General features: G+C 36.5%; 2 protein-coding genes across 5 annotated transcripts; both read left to right on the plus strand.

Annotated features, from left to right (window-relative positions):
- The first annotated feature begins 973 nt into the window (after window positions 1–973).
- Window positions 974–6,060, plus strand: LOC147411807 (uncharacterized). Of its 4 annotated transcripts, XR_015181175.1 has the most exons (6): window positions 974–1,280; window positions 1,658–3,147; window positions 3,270–3,342; window positions 3,711–4,155; window positions 4,560–4,937; window positions 5,036–6,060. XR_015181175.1 is itself a non-coding variant. In XM_086452664.1 (4 exons), the coding sequence occupies exons 1-4, from the start codon at window positions 1,194–1,196 to the stop codon at window positions 3,870–3,872; spliced, it is 1,812 nt and encodes a 603-aa protein (XP_086308790.1). In that variant the 5' UTR covers window positions 974–1,193; the 3' UTR covers window positions 3,873–4,491. The 4 variants fall into 4 exon arrangements, 1 of the variants encoding a protein (XP_086308790.1); XR_015181171.1 differs by having other exon boundaries at window positions 4,560–6,060; XR_015181172.1 differs by having other exon boundaries at window positions 4,714–6,059.
- A 9,785-nt stretch (window positions 6,061–15,845) lies between these two features.
- On the plus strand, window positions 15,846–16,354 carry LOC147411808 (histone H4). Its single transcript, XM_086452675.1, has one exon. The coding sequence runs from the start codon at window positions 15,895–15,897 to the stop codon at window positions 16,204–16,206; it is 312 nt and encodes a 103-aa protein (XP_086308801.1). The 5' UTR covers window positions 15,846–15,894; the 3' UTR covers window positions 16,207–16,354.
- Window positions 16,355–19,024: the final 2,670 nt, after the last annotated feature.

Consider the following 19,024-nt stretch of genomic DNA (forward strand, 5'->3'; position numbering starts at 1 on the left):
ATGACTTGTAAATCCTACTTCTTGTTGGACAATATCGAGATCGTCTCGGATGAGATTTAATATCATGCCTTCCACGGGTCAATACAAAATGATCAGAATACCCTCACTTTGATCATCTAGTCATTTCTATCTACCCAAATTAGGGTTTTAACTTGGGCAGGTTGGGCCGGGTTGGGGATCAAGCTGTGCTCCAACCTAAACTTGACAAACACCAACCCGAGCACTTGCCCTTGTCCAACCCGACCTCGAGCATGAAATGCTCAACCTGAACCCTAATCAAGTCGGGTTGGTTGGGTTAATTCATTCCTCCTTAATACTAGGTAATTTAGTATTTGTAAGGATTTATATACATAAAACTATAAACAAATTTAAAGAGAGAAGAAAAATAATAAGATCAACTAAAATATTCATTTTTTTATATATTAATAATCACAATTTTCAAGAAAAGAAAAAAATTTGAAGATGTAATATACTCATTGTATGACAATTGAGAATTATACTTAAAATAAAACAATTATTTTTCTAATAAAAATAATAAAACATAGTTTTGATATATAAATAAACAAAAACATACATATTGAAACATGAATATTAGTGTGAAAGAAACTAAGATAACAAATATTTTTAAATTATAATCATATTAAGTTTGGGTTCAGGTAAATTGGATTGGTCGATACCAATACCTGCACCCAACCCGATTTGAGTCTAGCATTTTTTTGTTGTTGTCCGAATCCAAGCTAACTATGCCTAGACCTGACCCAAGGTGGGGTTCAACCCAACGGATTTGGATTTTGCCCGTCCAAGTTGCAGCCCTAGCCTAAACAACCATTGTCTTCAACCTTGGGATGTTACCTTAGGACTGAATAGGAGGCTAATTTGGTTATTTTTTAATAGTCACTAGTGGATGACGAAAGTCAATTAGTGGATGTCATCAGTTTGAATTTGAAAACCTGGTGGGGCATTTCTAATTTCCACCAAAACATAGAGGGTTCCTTCAAAATTACCCCAAAAGCTAACGGAAGCGCTTCCTTCTGTTCCTCCGAGAACTATAACCAGAACCCCTTCACTGAGTTCAGTCACATCCCATTACCGCCTTAACGTTATATCTTGCTCTGCAACTTCTCTATCTGTGGTATCTCTCGAGTCAAAAAGACCTTAATTTATTTTTTCTCTCTTTTCCTCTCCCTCCTAAGATGAAATCGAAAAACCGCCCATCCAGAGCTAGGGTTTCCAAGATTCCACCCAAACCATCGTCAATGGCCTCACGTGCTCTCAATGAGGTATATTTACCTGGAATTTTCTCATGATTTCTCTGATATTTAATTTATTTCATGTCTTTGTTTAGCAATTAGATTTTGATTATTGTTAATCTAGAGATAATTAGGGTTTTTTACATGCTTAATTTCCGTTCCTTGCAGTTATAACCTTTTTAATTTTCCTCGAATGACAATTATATATTAATTAATTATGAATATAAAGATTTAATTTCCATGTTTATGGTGTTTCAATATTTTCTTACCTGTAATACTAGTTACTACGTTTATATAAATCAGTTGTTAAAGTTATGAGCTTTTTTTTTTAGAGTGTTTGTCTATTTGAAATAAAGCTTGTAACATTGATTTGATGTTTATTTTTGGGTACATTACGGTTTCATCAGATGGTGAATGGCAAAGATGTTGATGGTAGTGGTCGTGGTGGTCGTTGTAGAAATACAGAAGAGTTGGGTCAACCTGCATGCACTAAGAGGCATAAGAGGAGTGTATCTGATGTTCAAGAAGCTCACCGAGACAAGACCCAATGTGATATTCGGGTTGACGAAACGAAAGATGATAGTGAGGAGCCTAGTATTGTACCTGAAACACCGGGTTTCAGTGATGGATGTCACGAAAATGCTACTCCTGATTTGAATAATGAGGTGATTGCTGAAAAGGATAAAGACATTTTCTCGAACTCTCCCAGCACGTTGAATTGGGATTCTTTCACGACATTAGATTGGACAGAGCAAGGGCTCTGTATAATGTGTAACAAAGGCGACGGCAATGTCCTGATTTGTTGTAGTAATGACTGTCCTTTAGCAGTTCATGAGTGTTGCTTAGGCTGTCCACCTAGTTTTGATGACATGGGGGGCTTCTACTGCCCCCTTTGCTCGTATAAAGGAGCACTTTCTGAATCCCGTGAAGTCGAAAAAGAAGTAGCCTTGGCTAAGAAGAAGGTTGACTTGGTAAGGGATTCTTGCGCTCTATTTCTTAGTGGTAGCTGTCAGAAACAACCAATAGAGAGAGTTCACAGTACAGAATGGAATCAATCTAGAATAACTGAGAATCTTGGTATTATTCGTGAAAATAGGCAACCGAGAGAGATTGGGAGTGAAAAATCTAGAGTGATGGAAGATCAACGTGTAGTAGAAGAGAAATCTATTGGAAATATGGTGGCAGAGAAATCTAAGATAACTAAGGTAAGTGATGTACCGACCAGGGAGGACCACGGAGAACTAGTTGACAGTGATCAACGCAAGAATGAGAAAGATCAACAAGAAGTTGTTGCTGCTGTTGGATGTACTGATGGTAATTTAGGGGTAGACACATTCTTTGTAACTGAGAAAAGTGGTGTTTCACAGACTATTGGTCACCATGAGAAAGAAGTCAATGGTTGTGTTGATTTCGGCGTAGACTCAACTCTGCTAAGTGAGTTATTTGGTGGTCGTCGAACCCGGGAAAAAAGAAATGACACTGAGGTGGTAAGAGAGGCTGAACAACATATGCATTCAGAAGCCTATATTGGGGTTGGAACTAGTAGTTCACCCCACAAGGACAATTTATTTGGTGGTTCTCGAAACCATCAGAAAATAAATGACACTGAGATAGTTGACAAGCGTCAACACACAAGCAATGAGGAACAACATATGCACTCAGAAGCCAATATTGGGTTTGAAACTTGTAATTCCCCTTGCAGAGTCATTGAAACTGTCACAGTACATACTGAATCTAGGACGACTTCGAACACAGTTGTACATCCAAAGATTGTTGATCCACCACAGAAACCCTCTTCTAAACCAAGTATAGATGCAGAACAAGATGCTATAAATCGGAATGAAGAGAAAACTACCTCCAGCAATTCAGAAAAACGCTATAAGTCAGCCAAGCGTTCGTAAGTTCATTGAACTTATATAACTTTATTGACATTTTTATATCTAATATTTTGTCTGTTGTCTTACTGGAAACAGAAGAGTATGTGAACATGTGTTAATAAAATTTGGTTCTAATTTTCAGCTCAAATCCAGCTCTTCCTAACTCAAGACGGAAGAAACTTCATTGGACATTTGAAGAGGAGGAAATGCTAAAGGTATGAATTATGCTACATATATTTCCTGCTCATCAATTCCCTTCCCCAAAATATAAAAATCAAAATTTTCGAAATAATAATAGTTGAGTAAAAGATGGCCTACTTGATATTTAGCATTTCTGATTATGTTACTGTTTAGGTGCGATATGTAAGTTCTAGTTAGGTTTTCTTTTACCCCGTTCTTTCTTCTCAATCTCCTACTTCCATTTATGAGTTTCAAAATGACAAGAACTTTGTGTTATTCATTCGGAATTAGCCTTTCATAGGTTGGTAATAGGGCTTGTGTTGTATAATTTTGTTGGGGCTTTGATTCTTATTATTTTTGTCACTTGATACTGGTGAATGCTATTTCTTTTTTATTATTGCAGAAAGCAGTGCAGAAATTCTCAGATAAGACTGGGAAAAAATTGTCATGGAGGAATATTTTGGAATATGGTTGTAATGTATTTAATGAAAGTCGCACCCCAGTTGATCTCAAGGATAAATGGAGGAACATGGCCAAAGAAGGCTCAAGAGCAAGGCTTAGGTAAATTTGTCCTTTACAATGAACTGGAGGAAATGTTATGGGGGATTCCTTTAGGTTTGGAAAATCTTATTGGATGTGAAATAACCGATCACATGTATTTCACACTTATATCTGGTCAACTGCAAGATACAAGATAAAATTGGCTTTAACCTTCCATATTAGATTGGAGGAATGTTTAATTGGGGATATTTTGTGGCCCGTGTATTTCTCCCACTTCCTAACCTAGTTGACATCAAGAATCAATGGAGGGAAATTTTGATCGGTCAAAGACCAAGAGCTAGATGAAGGTACTTTTAACTTTTTCATCTCACGATGAGCTGATGTACATGTTTTACTTGTCTTTTTCTATTGCAAATTGTTTTTTGGTCTGTATATACATGGTGATGGTGATGCATATGTGCCGTAAAATGTAGATATTATCCTTTTGTCGGCCATGTAAAATTTGGATATATGTTCTTCTCTTCATTGAAACTGGCCATTATGTTCATTATCAATTTGTTGAAGAGATGAAATATAACTAAGGTATGTAATCCCTCGCCCCCTCTGATTCAAGACAAGAATTGGTATGCACTCGTAGTCAACCAAGTTAGGCAAAAAAGTCCTTTCATGAACCAGCTAAGAAGGTTTGAGCAAACCAGCTAAGAAGGTTTGAGCAAAAAAGTCCTTCAATACGTCTTTATTTTTTTGCTAGGCAAGCAAGGGGTTAGTGATCAGCAGAGATGAATGTGGGTTCAATGGGATTTAAACCTAGGTTGTGGGATCAACACTCCTCAAACCTTTACCAACTTAGTTGATATGGCACCTTTATATTTTCATACACCAATGTTGATATGGACATGCCAAAGACTGCAGAAGGTTATTGCCTATGGAAAAGAGCCTAGGCTTACAGCCTCCATCCACGACACACACTAACTTGCTGAGCGAGAGGAATTTCCTACGTCCTATGTGATCGATGATGCTCTGTCTTGTCTGACCTATCGATATGAATTAAAGCTTCCTCTCCAAACTTGAAAAGAGAAAAAAAGGAGAAAATCAAAGGTTGGCTTTTACTAGCACTTGGCCACTGCAAGTAAGTTTTCCCTCTACGTCTAGTAGCATGCACTTCTGGATGAAGAATATTCATTTAATCCGGATCATTACTCAAGGCTTTTTCCCCCTTAATTTCAGTTTCTCTTTGAGCTGTTTATTCCCTCCAGATTACCTTGTTTAAGCATTGATGTTCATTTGTCATCCAACCGAAGGCATGCTCGTATGGTACGCATGGCTGTGTATAATTTGGTTGACGCTATTTGCACATGAGCTTGGTAATGGCCCCGTATTGGTGAGTGTGTGCTGATTGTATTGGATTGATCATTATCGTTGAATTAGAACAAAGACTAGAGTTCATAGGGAATATGATTCCTCATGCATAAGGAGGATTAGTTGACACAGAATGAGGCTCTTGCTCCAGAATCTATGTAAGCGTGGTCAAGCACTTTTCGACAATGAACAGCTGATGTATTTGCATCTAAGAAAATCTGCCTGTCGAGATGTATATAATACTTGGGTTCTTGTATTTTGGCGGCAAATCAACAGTTTCATTTTGCTACAATTGTTTCCATTTTTGGCCATAGATGAATTAACAACCAACTTTAATTCTGTAATTTGTGTCATTGTTCTTGTTTACAATTTGGAGAATGGAACCACCGGATGGGTGGCTGAGTGGTAGCACTTTGGGATCAAGGGGTGTGCTCCACCTATGGTTTCAAGTTCGATTCCCACCGGTTACTAATATCAGTGGCCACGGACCGTAGGACTAAAATCCTGTTTCGCAAGCCTTGTTCGGGGAGGAGGGAATAGTTGGTACGCGCAAGCTGGCCCAGATACCCTTCTAATAAAAATAAAAAATAAAACAATTTGGAGAATGGTCTGCAATAGATGAGATTATTTTGGGTTGATTATAATTATATTTTCTTATTGGTAGACTTTTTTGAGTTTATATAAATCCTAGTAGTAATATAATCACGAAAAAATTAATTTCTCCAATAAGCTTAGTAGGGATGATAGAAATAGGTTATATGCATTATAATCTTATCCGCGGGATGGGCAATGATCACATTTATAAGATTTTAGATTAACAACAATCAAGACGTGATTTACCAGATTCGCTCATACTATGTGAACCGATACAGTATGAACTGGTTTACTTTACTGGATTCGTGGAAACATGACCACTCTATATAATTTTGGTCAATATAATGTAGGCGATGCATTTGTTTTGGTCAATTTTATATGCCACAGGTTTGGTCAATATTTGATATTAAATCACGCATTAATATTTTGAGTTTTGGTCAAACTATTAGAGATGATCCTGTATTTTCGAACTGATTTGACATTCCTCCTCAGCGTAGGTCTTCTTCTCCTGAAATTAACATAAATTACCTAAATGCCCTCTATGAATCTACTTCCACAAATCGAGTTCCCTAAATGGTCTAGAAAATTACATCCACAAATCGATGTTGTTCTAGAGTGGCTGACACTGAACCAGCTAACATAAATTGGTTCAATTGATTTGTTTTCTTGTTGGTGGATATTTTGAATTTATATATACCCAATAACGCTAATGAATTACTTATATTGAAATACCAATAAAGTATTTTTCTATATACTATCAGAGTTGAATACGAATCAAAGTGTGAAATCTCCTTTGTCCATCTTCATCTCACCATTCCTTGCGACAATAAAGTTTAGTCCACAAGTTCTTCTCTGTAACCAAACCCCCATTTTGAGATCACCGAAAGGTTTCGATCCCTAATGTATTTCCAACATTTTGGGCATTATAGGATCCTACTCAATTAGCACGAATTTGTATAACATGAGACACAAGCGCGTGTACTCTATGGGCACATTGCATAAGAGTCGTGGTAACTGATCGTGAAATAATGGTCATTTGTATTAGGGTATTAGCTATGTTGCATTGTATTAACAAAAAAAAAATTCATTGATTCATGAATCTCAGAATATCCAAAATCTGTATTAAGTTCATCTTTTGACCCAAGAAAGTTTTTCATTTAATTCAAACCCGATTGGCTGAACTAACTAAATTAATTTCACTAATTTGAGTCTAAGAACCTTTCAGGATCAAGATCGCTTTGGGCTTTAGAAATCTATTTTTTTAAGGACCAAATTATGCCATGCAAAAGATTGAGCCCATGATAGAATCGGCATTAAATCTGTTTATTGGTTCATTGGAGATCATTTTCGGATTAAAATCTATCGAGTTCTGATCTGCCTAAAATCATAAAGCCTAATTGAGGCGCATTTTAGTTGAGCCTATCACTCTTCACCTTCCACACATATGGGCATATCATCTCTAATATCTCAGCAATCATTAAAAGGAATTCTTTAATTTTCGTCAAGGACATGTAATTAGCAACAGATTACTTCAATTTATTAGAAAATCTTTCGCTTGGGACATGTCCATCCCTCTGATTATAACCATCTGATCCATGCAATCTGTGACTGTGATGTGATGGTTGACAATTTTTGTATACCCTAACCCCCCCAGCCCCCCCCCCCCCCAAAAAAACAATTTTTTACTCCTCGGGATACACAACTGCACATATTTATGGGGATGTGCGGTTGTGGATCTCAAGAAGTAAAGATCTACTGTTCTAGCACATGTCACATCAGGAGCGTCGATTGAGTATGCCCCGTGAGGAAGTTATTTTATCACGGTTCATAAAACAATCCTTGATATTTATTTCGAGGACAAATATCGAATGTTAGACTTTGTATTTAAATATAAGTGTGTTTACAGCAGAAAGCAATTCTCAAAGATTAATTGGTTTCCTCGCCTTAATTGTATTTGACTTGATCAAAGCCTCCATTTTATTTGACTTTGGTTTTGTGATTGGATCAAATAAGAAACAGATTTGGTGCTGACTTACTTGTTTGAATAAACTTTAAAAGTCAATAATATGAGAATGCTCAAATGTACGTAGTTGATCATTATAAATAGACAAATATGTAAGAGCCTATCAATCCATAAGGTTCTTATTGTTCCATTTCTCTGCTTGGAACTATTCTTTCAATTCTTTGCTCTTTCTCTTCTTTGGGAGCTAGAATAGAAGGAATAACTAAGAAGATAATGGGGAAGTTGTTTTGCAGTCCTTTGCGTGCTTGTTTTCTGGCTTTGCTTATACTATTAGTGTCACAAAGTTTGTGTTCTCTCAGGGCAGAATCAAGAATGGTACATCTTCATCCTTCTTTCCAAGGCATGCAAGCTACACAAGGTATATAGTTCTTAATTCTTATCCCTACCTACAATTAACCTCATATATCCCTATACTTTTACATGATAATTGATCGAACACTTTAACTTCGTTCCTCATATACAACTAATATCTTAAATCCTAAGTTAATAGGCCATTTGTTCTGTGTTTGATGGATGGCAGGAAGTGGTTTCCATCGAAGTACAAGGGAAACTCCCACAAATATCAGATCTCCTCAGCCAAATCAAGGACCCCGTAATGAAGGACCTGATAATAATTAACAGCTACCAAGAGATGCAGCATGCATTATAATTGCCTAAATGGCGACATAGAATAAGATTTATGTTTGTGCCTTGTGCACTTATTGTTTTATGCCTTCAATAATTCCTGCAGATATATCCAAAAATGAAACATACAAAGTGATGATCGAGAATTTTTTTTTTAATAAGTAATAATTGTTGAGATATTAAGGATTACAACCTTCACATTGTCTCCAATGCGCATTTTTTGTGTGTGTCAATAATTACTCTCTTGATGCGAGTGTTCTTGCTAATACCAAATTGGGACACTACCTTTTGGAGCCCGAAACCTTCTATATATCCACATCGGCATGGATAATAAAGCACAACTTAAGGACAATGCAAAACAATATTGAGGTGTGGGTTCAAGTCCAGCTTACCCATTAATTAAAAAAAGAAAAACAAAATTAAGAGATAAAACTAATGATCGTGGTGATGATGAATTGTAGTTAAACTGGAAAAGAACAGCACTTTTTTAACAACCACGTCAATTTTATCGAGATCTATACAAGATAGTGTTACAATAAAAGATAAAGATGGAGAAGCTGGTTTGATCAAGAATTCAGATCATGTGAATATCTTTGAGAGAATGATATTGTGTATTGGGAGAACAATTATATCCTGCAATACACCATAGAGATGGTGGTGTTATTCGTTATCAATAAGTAATCATTATATTCATTCAACAATTAATCCTAATGTTTATGTGGTATCATTGCGCGCGCACACTCACACAACAAAAAGTAAATCTTTCTCTTGGTACTCTTCAAAGTTCAAACTTCAGTTTTTGAGGTTACACGTAGTGTTGCACAACATATAGCAGACCCATGGAAAAGGAACCCATATATGCCTGCGTTTACATACGAAATCCAATGGATGGGATAGAAGATGTATCCCAAAAGCACATTATGTATCTCTAAGACACCATGTGAAAACTGAAAAATTAGAAAAGAAAATTCAACGGGCCACAGCCCACAAATTTTAGAAAGCAAAATTTAACGGCCTATGGCCATTGAAATTTTTTATAATCCTCAATTCAACGGCTTAGAGCCATCAAATTTCTCCTAGCCTCCATTAATTTAACGGTTTCGATCCATCGAAAAAAAAAATTGACAATGTAAAATTGGACGCCTTGGTCCGTCAAATTTTATGAAATTCGACGGCTTTGGACCATCAAATATAGGTTTTTTTCACTTTGTGAGATAGATTCCAACTATTGGATTTTGTATTTACACGGTCAGGATTATTAGAGTATTAATATAGGAGTATTTAGGGGTATTTTAGTACTTTCATCTTCTTTTGTTTTGGCCATCTATACAAACCCTCTGTACAGCAATTTCTGGAGATTATGATCTCGAATCACCGAACACAGCATTTATTTTATTTTTCTCTTCTCCTCTTGTTCTAGGGTTTGCTATTTTCTCGAGGATTATGTGAGCATATGAGCTCGTTTCCATGAGTCTATGGATCCCAACCCATGCTTGATTCGTAATATTGCAATTTTTTAGTATTTTTTAAGAAAATATTTATTAATAAATATTAGAGAATATAATACAAGCACAAGGCAATTCTCAAAGATTAATTGGTAAAGTCTTATTCTTCCTTGCCTTAATTGTATTTGGACTCAAAACAAAGCCTCCATTGTATTTGACTTTGAATGAATAATTTGTCAGTGGATCCTTGAAGAAACAGATTGGGAGGTGACTGACTTGTTTGAACAAGACTTTAAAAGCCAGTAATATGGGAATGGTCAAATGTAGTTGATCATTATTAATAGACAAATATGCAAGAGCCTTTGTCCATAAGGTTCTTGTTGTTTCATTTCTCTGTTTGTAACCATTCTTTCAAATTCTTTGCTCTATCTCTTCTTTGGGAGCTCAACTAAAAGGAAGAACTAATTAGAGAATGGGGAAGTTGTTTTGCAGTGCTTCGCGTGCTTGTTTTCTGGCTTTGATTATACTATTAGCATCACAAAGTTTGTGTTCTCTCAAGGCAGAATCAAGAATGGTACATCTTCATCCTTCTTTCCAAGGCTTGCAAGCACAGGGTATATAGTTTTTATCCCTACCTACAACTAATCTTATATGTCCCTATAATTCAACAAGATACATAATTGATCGACACCTTAACTTCATTCTCAATATTTGAATACAAAGTTGATATGTCAGTGACTTTGAGGTCAAATCTTAAGTTGACGAATCATTCCTTCTTTGTTTGATGGATGACAGGAAGTGGGTTCCGGCGCAATACAAGGGAAACTCCCACAAATATCAGATCTCCGAAGCCAAATCGTGGACCCCATGGTCGTGTACCGCCTGGTAATTATAATTAACTGCCACCAAGAGATGCAGCATGCACAGGGATGGTACCGTCATCGCGGCATGTTATAAGTTGTAACTAATTGCCTAAATGGTCATATAGAATAAGTAAGATTTCCGTATGTGCCGTGTGCACTTGATGTTTTATGCTTTAAATTATTCACGCAGATATCAAAATTATTTTTGTAAATAGAATCATTAGGCTACAACCTTCACATTGTCTCCAATGCGTGCGTTTTTTGTCAATTCTTGATGCAAGTGTTCTGTTCTTGCCAATACCAATTAGGACACCACCATTCAGATCAAGCACATAATACATGAATTCGGATACATTATGTAATCATTCAAGAAAATATGATCCTAGAGAAGGTTCGGTTTGCTTGGCCAACCCAACTTAATGGAGAAAACTAATTGATGGTAATGATGATGAATTGTAGTTAAACTGAAATAGAACATTTTTCTTTTTAACTACCACACCGATTTCATTCTCTAAAACGTGCTCAATCTGCCAAGTTACAAGACACATATCTCCTACAAATTTGAACACCACAATTTGTAGGTTTGTTCAAGAGAGAATATTACCTCATAATAATCTGCTCCCATCAAATAATGTATCTTCTATGATTGTGCTCTTTGAGATGCAAGATCAGAGCTCTACCGTCCACTAAAAGTCTTTGTACTTCTGGAATGTCTGGATCTTACAGCAGAGTATTCTGTACTTGTGTTCCTTATACGAGTTTACTTTCTCCTAACGAAAACTCCACACTGGAAAAAACCTCTTCTTACGCCCCAACCCCATAGACAATTTCCAATATGCAACAGGGTAAGTCAGGAATCCACCAAGTTTCAAACGTACGACCAAAGGATCATCCCTCTTCATTGATAGCTCTTATGGCAATATTAAATGTCTTCGACCACGATTTAGGATTGAATAATATAAGTTCAAGTTAACAATAGAGACCAGCAATATGGCAGCCCCTTTATAGTTAATCATTATGGTGGAAAGAGATTCTATTAATCATAAGAAATAATCATTATATTCATTCATCAATTTTTTTACTTTTATTAATTTTCGTAACTTTTCTGTGATATTTCATTGAAAAGAAGAAGAATCTTGCAACTACCATCCAATTTGTTATAAGCGTATAACTTTTACACTAATGCCTAGGGTGACATTGGATTTACTGCGATTCTCACATTTCTGACATAGAAGTGTACACATAACCGTAGATGCTTTTTACTCATATCTCGAGGAAACACATCTACATTACTCCACATCAGAAATATGAGAATCCCAGAAAATCCCAATGTCACCCCAGCATGACTCTTAACTTTTAATCATTCTTGATTGGATTAAGTAATAAGCCCCTTGAGTTTATTATAAGACTCAGGATCCAATACGGTGTCCCTGTTCCTATAAAATGGGATAGATGTTTACATGGCACGATTTAGTTGGTGTTTAAAAACCTTGGGCTCCTAATCAAGCCGTTCACGCAGCCCAAAGTGTCTATTTTCTAATCTAATTGTGCCTCGTAGACTCTATTCCTATAGATAGGACGGGACACCGTATGGGATCTTTACTCGTATTATAATTAGGCCAAATTGCCCTCAGTTCTCCAAACTTACTAATTTAAGTTGTAAACGTGTGAGACATACAGTATTGCAAACACAAAACATGGACAACCTGCCAAAAAAAAAAGAGAAAACTGAGACATTTATGATATATAGGTACACGTACTACCTAATCTATATAATATGTGTTCACCTATGTGATGTTACATTCTTATATTTCCTAATATATAGAAACGTTATTAGGAAAAAAATAATTAATAAATATAAGAGATGAGAGTATAAATTAAAAATCATGGAACCAAGTTATTTACTAAAAACTTATTAAATATTAGAGTTACCAAGTTATAAAATATTCATTATAAGGTGGCTTACAAGGGGAAGACAACTCTAAAAGATTAATAGGTGAAGTCTATATATTCTTCCTTGCCTGGCTTTGTGCTTGACTTGGACAAATATCTCATGATTGAATATTTGAAGAAACAAATTAGGGCGTAACTGACTGGTTTTAAAAAACATTAGTCAGAATTGGTCAAATATAGTTCATCAAATATAAATAGAGAGTTGTGTATCTATCCATAAGGCTCTTGTTTGCTCTTAGTCTTCTCTGGGCTTGATTCAAAGGAAGAACTGAAGGGAGAATGAGGAAACTGTTTTGTGGTGCTCCGTGGGCTTGTCTTCTGGCTTTGCTTGTACTATTAGTATCGCATAATATGTGTTCTCTCAAGGCAGAATCAAGAGTGGTATATGATCTTCATCCTTTCCAAGGCATACAAGCACATGGTATATAATCAATCAACTCCTTATAAACTTCATTTATTTATCAATTCTATCATACTTGAATATGGACCTATACATCCGTGTCTGACCTAAAATCTTAAAGTTAATGAGCCTCACTCTTTTATCTTCTTTGTTTGATGGATAACATGAGGTGGGTTGCGTCGGAATATCAGGGATGACCCCACAGTTATCAGATCTCCACAGGCGAATATGGGAAACCATAATGACTATAGCGAACATGGATAACAGCTACCAAGAGATGCGCTATGATCATGGGACTGAGACATGTTATTAGTTAAAGAAATTGCCTCAATGACCATATAGAATGAATAAGATTTAAGAACTTTGCTGTACTTTTATGTATTCAATTATTAAGCAGATTTTAAGTGAGGAAGAAATGAAGACACTGATTTGTATTATCTCTAATTTATTTAACACAGAAAACTTACATTAAGCGGCTTTTAGGATTACATGGTGTTGTGCCGGAAGTGTAACAACTAATAAGAGTAAAAATGATGAAGCGAAAGCAATCATACAAATAACACAAGATTTATGTGGTTCGGCAAATTGCCAACATCCACAGAAGAGAGGGAGATCAATCCACTATCAACAATAAGGATTACAATAAATCAAACCTCTGTGACTCGTTAAGCTAGACAGAATCTCGCAAAGCAATCAAAATAGCCAAAAACATAAGAAACTCTAGCCCAAAATTATACCTAGGCTTATCCCCTATGCTTAGAAAATGACCATTCTAATTTACCTTTTGAAGCCCAAACTTATTAAGAATACTACAAACACCAATAGTCTTTAAAAAATAGTCTAGATCGTATGCACCAAGGGTGGAGGAGGGAAATCCTCCTCCCACACCTCAATACATGTCATGTACGGCGCAATCCAAAGAATTAATGCAATTGTGGCTTACTTGGCATGTATAGATGGGTGGGAGGAGGGTTTCAATCCTTAGTGAGATTTTTTGTCTTCCTAAGAGTTGTTTTGCTCAAAATGGATTACCGCATTGGCAATCCAACACCATAGTCATCTAAATTTTACGGAAAAACTCATATCCAAATAAAGAAATTAAAAAAAAAGGAGGAGAAGAAGAAAATACGGGCTTGATCTAAGGTTTTGAAAATGAAAAGTTATTGTACTTAATTTTTTTTTTTTCAAAGTTAATAAACTTTTGTCTTCTACAACTCTTTGGGATCGGATCATGTTTTTGGATGCCAAGAGGTGAGATCAACGACTCCTTTCTTAAGAGTTGAAATCTTGCTAAGTTAGTCAGGCTAGTCGAACTAAAAAAAACTAGTAGATAATTGGATTGTGTTTTTTGAGAGCTACAATTGGCACCCCAACTTTTACTTATTACAACCCAAACTCTTAAATTATTTATTACACCTCAATCAAAGATTAAAACACACACTTCAAACATTACAAAGGTTTGGCTCAAATTATAATTAACATTACAAATCATTATAATACTCAGTTTAAATAATTTCAACAGTTATTTACAATTATGATTAGGTTTAAATCCCCAGAAATTGGCCTAATGGCAAATCGAGTCTTGATAAGCTCATTAGAAAGGGTAAGTCAAGTGCTTAAAACCTCATGAAGCAATGAATTCCTTGGGACTACTCTCCAGGGATCGATTGATCCTTGACTAAACCAATTGCACGTAGGACTTTCTGAGGGGGCGGTGTGTGTGATCGTGGGATTAATCTCGCATAAAAGGTGGGAATACCCATGGTAAGAGGAAAAAAAAAATGTTCATGTAAGCCAAGAAATAAAGATCTAACAAAAAAAGAAAAAAAGAAAGAGCACTTTTTATTGGCAGCCCAACTTTTACTTACTCTCAACCGTTAACTCATTTTCTTTATTTTTAATTAGGGTGTATTGAGTAAAAGTTGGGGTGCCAATAGACCTAAGGCAATGATATTTCTATCCGACATACACAGTTGATATTAAAGGAAAATCATAGATGTTTTAGAAATGTAATTTCACACAAAAGTAATGTGAATCTCTAGAAAAAATTTAAGCCCCCTAAAAATATTAATCACGACGGGTTAACAGGATTGGGTATATCAAAATTGCCCCCACCCCAAAATTGATTCAATTTTTTATTTTCAACATCGACACTGCCCCTAAAGCCATTTAAAATAGTGAAAATCCGACCCTATAAGGATGGGTTTGGGCACGAACGGACGGGGCAAAATTGCCATCCCTACATACAAATGGAAAAACATAGAGTTCCTATATATGTGTTTTCTTTGATTGTTTGACAAAAAAATTGTGAATCTCGAAAAAAATATAAAAAAATAAAGCACCAAATTTTTTATTATGCTCGAATAACATTAAAATATATAATGTGAGGGACATTTTTGACATGAATGAATGTGTGTCAAAACGATATATGCTTTTCATCGAGATATCACACGTCATAGAAACTTTATTAACGACTGGATTTTATCATATGATTAGGACCAAAGGACGAGTGATGCCAATTAAGGTCGTTAGTTTGTGTTTTAACCTCCAATGAGAAAACACAATCCGCAAACAAGAAACATATCGCATATTCACTGTCCATCACACGGAGGATCTACGACTATTAATTCAACTTAAGCATACGACGCGGATCGATCCTCATGGCCGTTGATTCAAAAATCTAATTGGACGATCGAGATCTACTCCCGCCAAAAGCGAACTCCAAAACACAATCTATAAAACCCATCGTCTCCTTCTATGCCATTCATCCATCCGTCCATTAATCAATCGGTCGAAAACAAAATCCCAACTCAAGTTCGGTGAAAATGTCTGGGCGTGGAAAGGGAGGTAAGGGTTTAGGGAAGGGAGGAGCGAAGCGTCACAGGAAGGTTTTGCGAGATAACATTCAAGGTATCACGAAGCCTGCAATTCGTCGTCTTGCAAGGAGGGGAGGTGTTAAGAGGATTAGTGGTCTCATCTACGAAGAGACAAGGGGAGTTCTCAAGATCTTTCTTGAAAATGTCATTCGTGATGCTGTTACCTATACAGAGCACGCAAGGAGGAAGACTGTTACTGCCATGGATGTCGTTTATGCTCTCAAGAGACAAGGAAGGACACTTTACGGTTTCGGTGGTTAAATCTTTTTAATTTTTCCTTCTTTTAGGATTTCCCGACTCCATTGATGCTTGTAGGTTCACATTGTAGTTGATTCTGGTGTTGTTTACCGTATTAAAATTCTCTAATTGAAGTTGAGATCTAAATTTGATGTAAATAGTGGTTGTTTTACGGTTGTTCGATCTCTACTTGGTCTTCAATTGGTTTTGTATTTTGATTTGCAAGTTCAATGTTCATGCGGCATATATTATCAAGAAATGTCTCACATGTGCTTGAATCCTGGATTTTTATCTTTAAATCTAGTCTTCTGCAATCTTAAGATTTTACTTAATTCGACCTTTAAACTTCATAAACGCGAGATAGGATTTAAAAAAAGAAATATTCGAAAGGATTTTTTTTTTTTTTTTTGGGGTTGAAAATTCTTTGGGTTTTAACCTTAATTAAGGTTGAATGCGTTAAGGGAGATTTAGCATAGATATTATATAGTTTTGAGACGATGTTTTCTTTTTATGGGGTGGAGGGAAATCTAGGGTTTTGTGACATGGCTCTATTCAGATAGCCATAAAAATTTGGGAGTTTGAATTTTGATTCATGCAGGGAAAGCAGAGCAGCACCAACTCTGCATCCAAAAATCTACTTGAGAAGCTTAATTAATCTTAAATTCTACTTAGAAGTTGTTTAATTTGATGACAAGTGATGATGTGCTGTTGTTCATTCATAAAGGAAAGAAGCCAAGCAAGCTCACACCATTGTCACTGTGAATGGTCAAGACTGGACTGGAATGTTAATGCAACGTGTACAGAATTGTTCTGATTGAAGTCCCTCCATCAATAAATGGAGTAAACAATTCTTTTTGTTTACTGATTCTGAAGGTTATTACTTGAGGATTCAGTTCCCTGCTTATTGATTTTTTCTCTGATTCTATGACTACTCTTTTCTATTGATTTTTGTTTAATTGCTTTTAGTGAATTGGAGTGGATTTCTTCTTTCTGTTGGTATTTATCTCAAATCTCTGTAATTGTTCAGGTAGACAAGATGACATGTCTGAGAGACTCAATGCTCTTTTTGAAAGATTCATGCATCAGCCATGAGCTTCAGTTGGCAGGTCCTGAATATAGAATTCATCATAGAGGTAAAAAATCTTATATTACAAAATCCACTTAAAAGCTTATTTTTTCCGCTTTTTATCCGCTTTGGCTATGGTTACATAAAATATGAATGTTGAGTATCCTACCACTAACTGTTTCCACGATGTTGTGCATCCAAAAAGTCTTATTTTTATCCTCTCACAAAACTCTTTGACAGGGGCTTCACTTTTTCATCGGCAGTCGTTGTGAGATATCAGAAAAGGAAACCTGTTTGCAAACTCTTATTGCACAATTTAGAAGACTAGTTTTATGATATTTAATTCCTTAAATTCAGCTCATACATTGCTTCAAATAGTAGGGCTGAACAACTGATGAACCACAAGAACAGGTGAATCAGGCTCCAATGGCAGACATGGTTATGGTGCCTAATTGAACTGCCATTGATGCCAAAATTACCTGGAACCACACCCACCGGGTGATTCATGGAGGTCTTGCGAGGGTTTGTTGAGACAATTAAGGAATTACTGATGCTGTTAAGGCGACAAGATCCAAGGGGACCGAGCAACACAATGCCGTGCCCAACAAGCACTGAGGGCGGTGGAACTCGTGGAGGATCTGCCTCCATTAATGAACAGCCCCTTGGGACCTTACTACATGTCGACAACACCAAATGACCCCTCTATGTTGGGCACGTCGGACCCAACGTTCACGATGATGACTGAGGCTCGCAATTTTGTTATCATTGTTGAGCTAACAAACTTGTTGGAATTGGAACGCAGCACCTTCAAAGGAGAACGTATGTATGAGCACAAACAGCAGTACCCAGTCGAGCTACAATGCCAACCATACCCTAAAGGGTATGCAACATCAATATTTCTGATGTATGAGGGTCGTGGAAACACCCAAGAAACATGTCTCCTGCTTTTTGGAAGTGCTGGGAGAACATGAAGGCAGCACAAACCTCCATCTACGAGAATTTTCGAAGTCTTTAATTGGCCAGGTGTACACTTAGTACAACACAGCTTACCTGCATCCTCGGTGCACTCATGACGACAAATGGTCATTATCTTCTACAAGAAATTCTTTTTAGTACTTGAACAAATAATGTTAATAGATCTGGGAAGGATACAACACCGCCAAGGGGAGTATTTGACAGAGTATGTTTGGTGTTCGCAGCGTCATGATGGATTCGCATGAATCAGTGTTTGAGGCCGGTTTGATAGAAATGTGTACTAGCGGCATAATTATTGTGATGAAAGCTTTATAAGAAAATTTGCAAATTCCAAGCTTATAGGGGTTGTTGTATGAGGCGTCAAAACAAACGGCTGTGCCTGTCATGCTAGATCGTAATGAGAGTAAGTGGAGAGTAGAACGCCCATGAGGAGAGAAGTGGGCGATCCCGCAAGCGTATGCTGCTGAATCATTCAAACGGCGCACGGGGTTAATAGGACCTCTAATCCACGCCCCTTGGAAGAGATAATGACAGAGTGGACGTGCCAGATTTTCCTTTTAGTATTGACTAAATGAAGAGCTCCCCGAGGCATAGTTTCAGGATGAGGCCATAAGCTTACCCCCAATAAGACAAGAACTACCCCTGAGAGATGAGGGATTTCAAGGTTTTGTCGCTTTCATAGGGTGGTACTCGAGGGGAATCCAATAACAAGGTACATTTCTTTGTTATTTAACTGCTTTTAAATTCTGTTTATTTGTATTTATTGAATTGGAATGGATTTTTGTTTGACTAATGCTGAAG

Source organism: Akebia trifoliata, chromosome 1 (genome assembly GCF_017979445.1).
Source record: "Akebia trifoliata isolate Shusen 1 chromosome 1, ASM1797944v1, whole genome shotgun sequence".
In the NCBI taxonomy this organism is placed as follows: Eukaryota; Viridiplantae; Streptophyta; class Magnoliopsida; order Ranunculales; family Lardizabalaceae; genus Akebia; species Akebia trifoliata.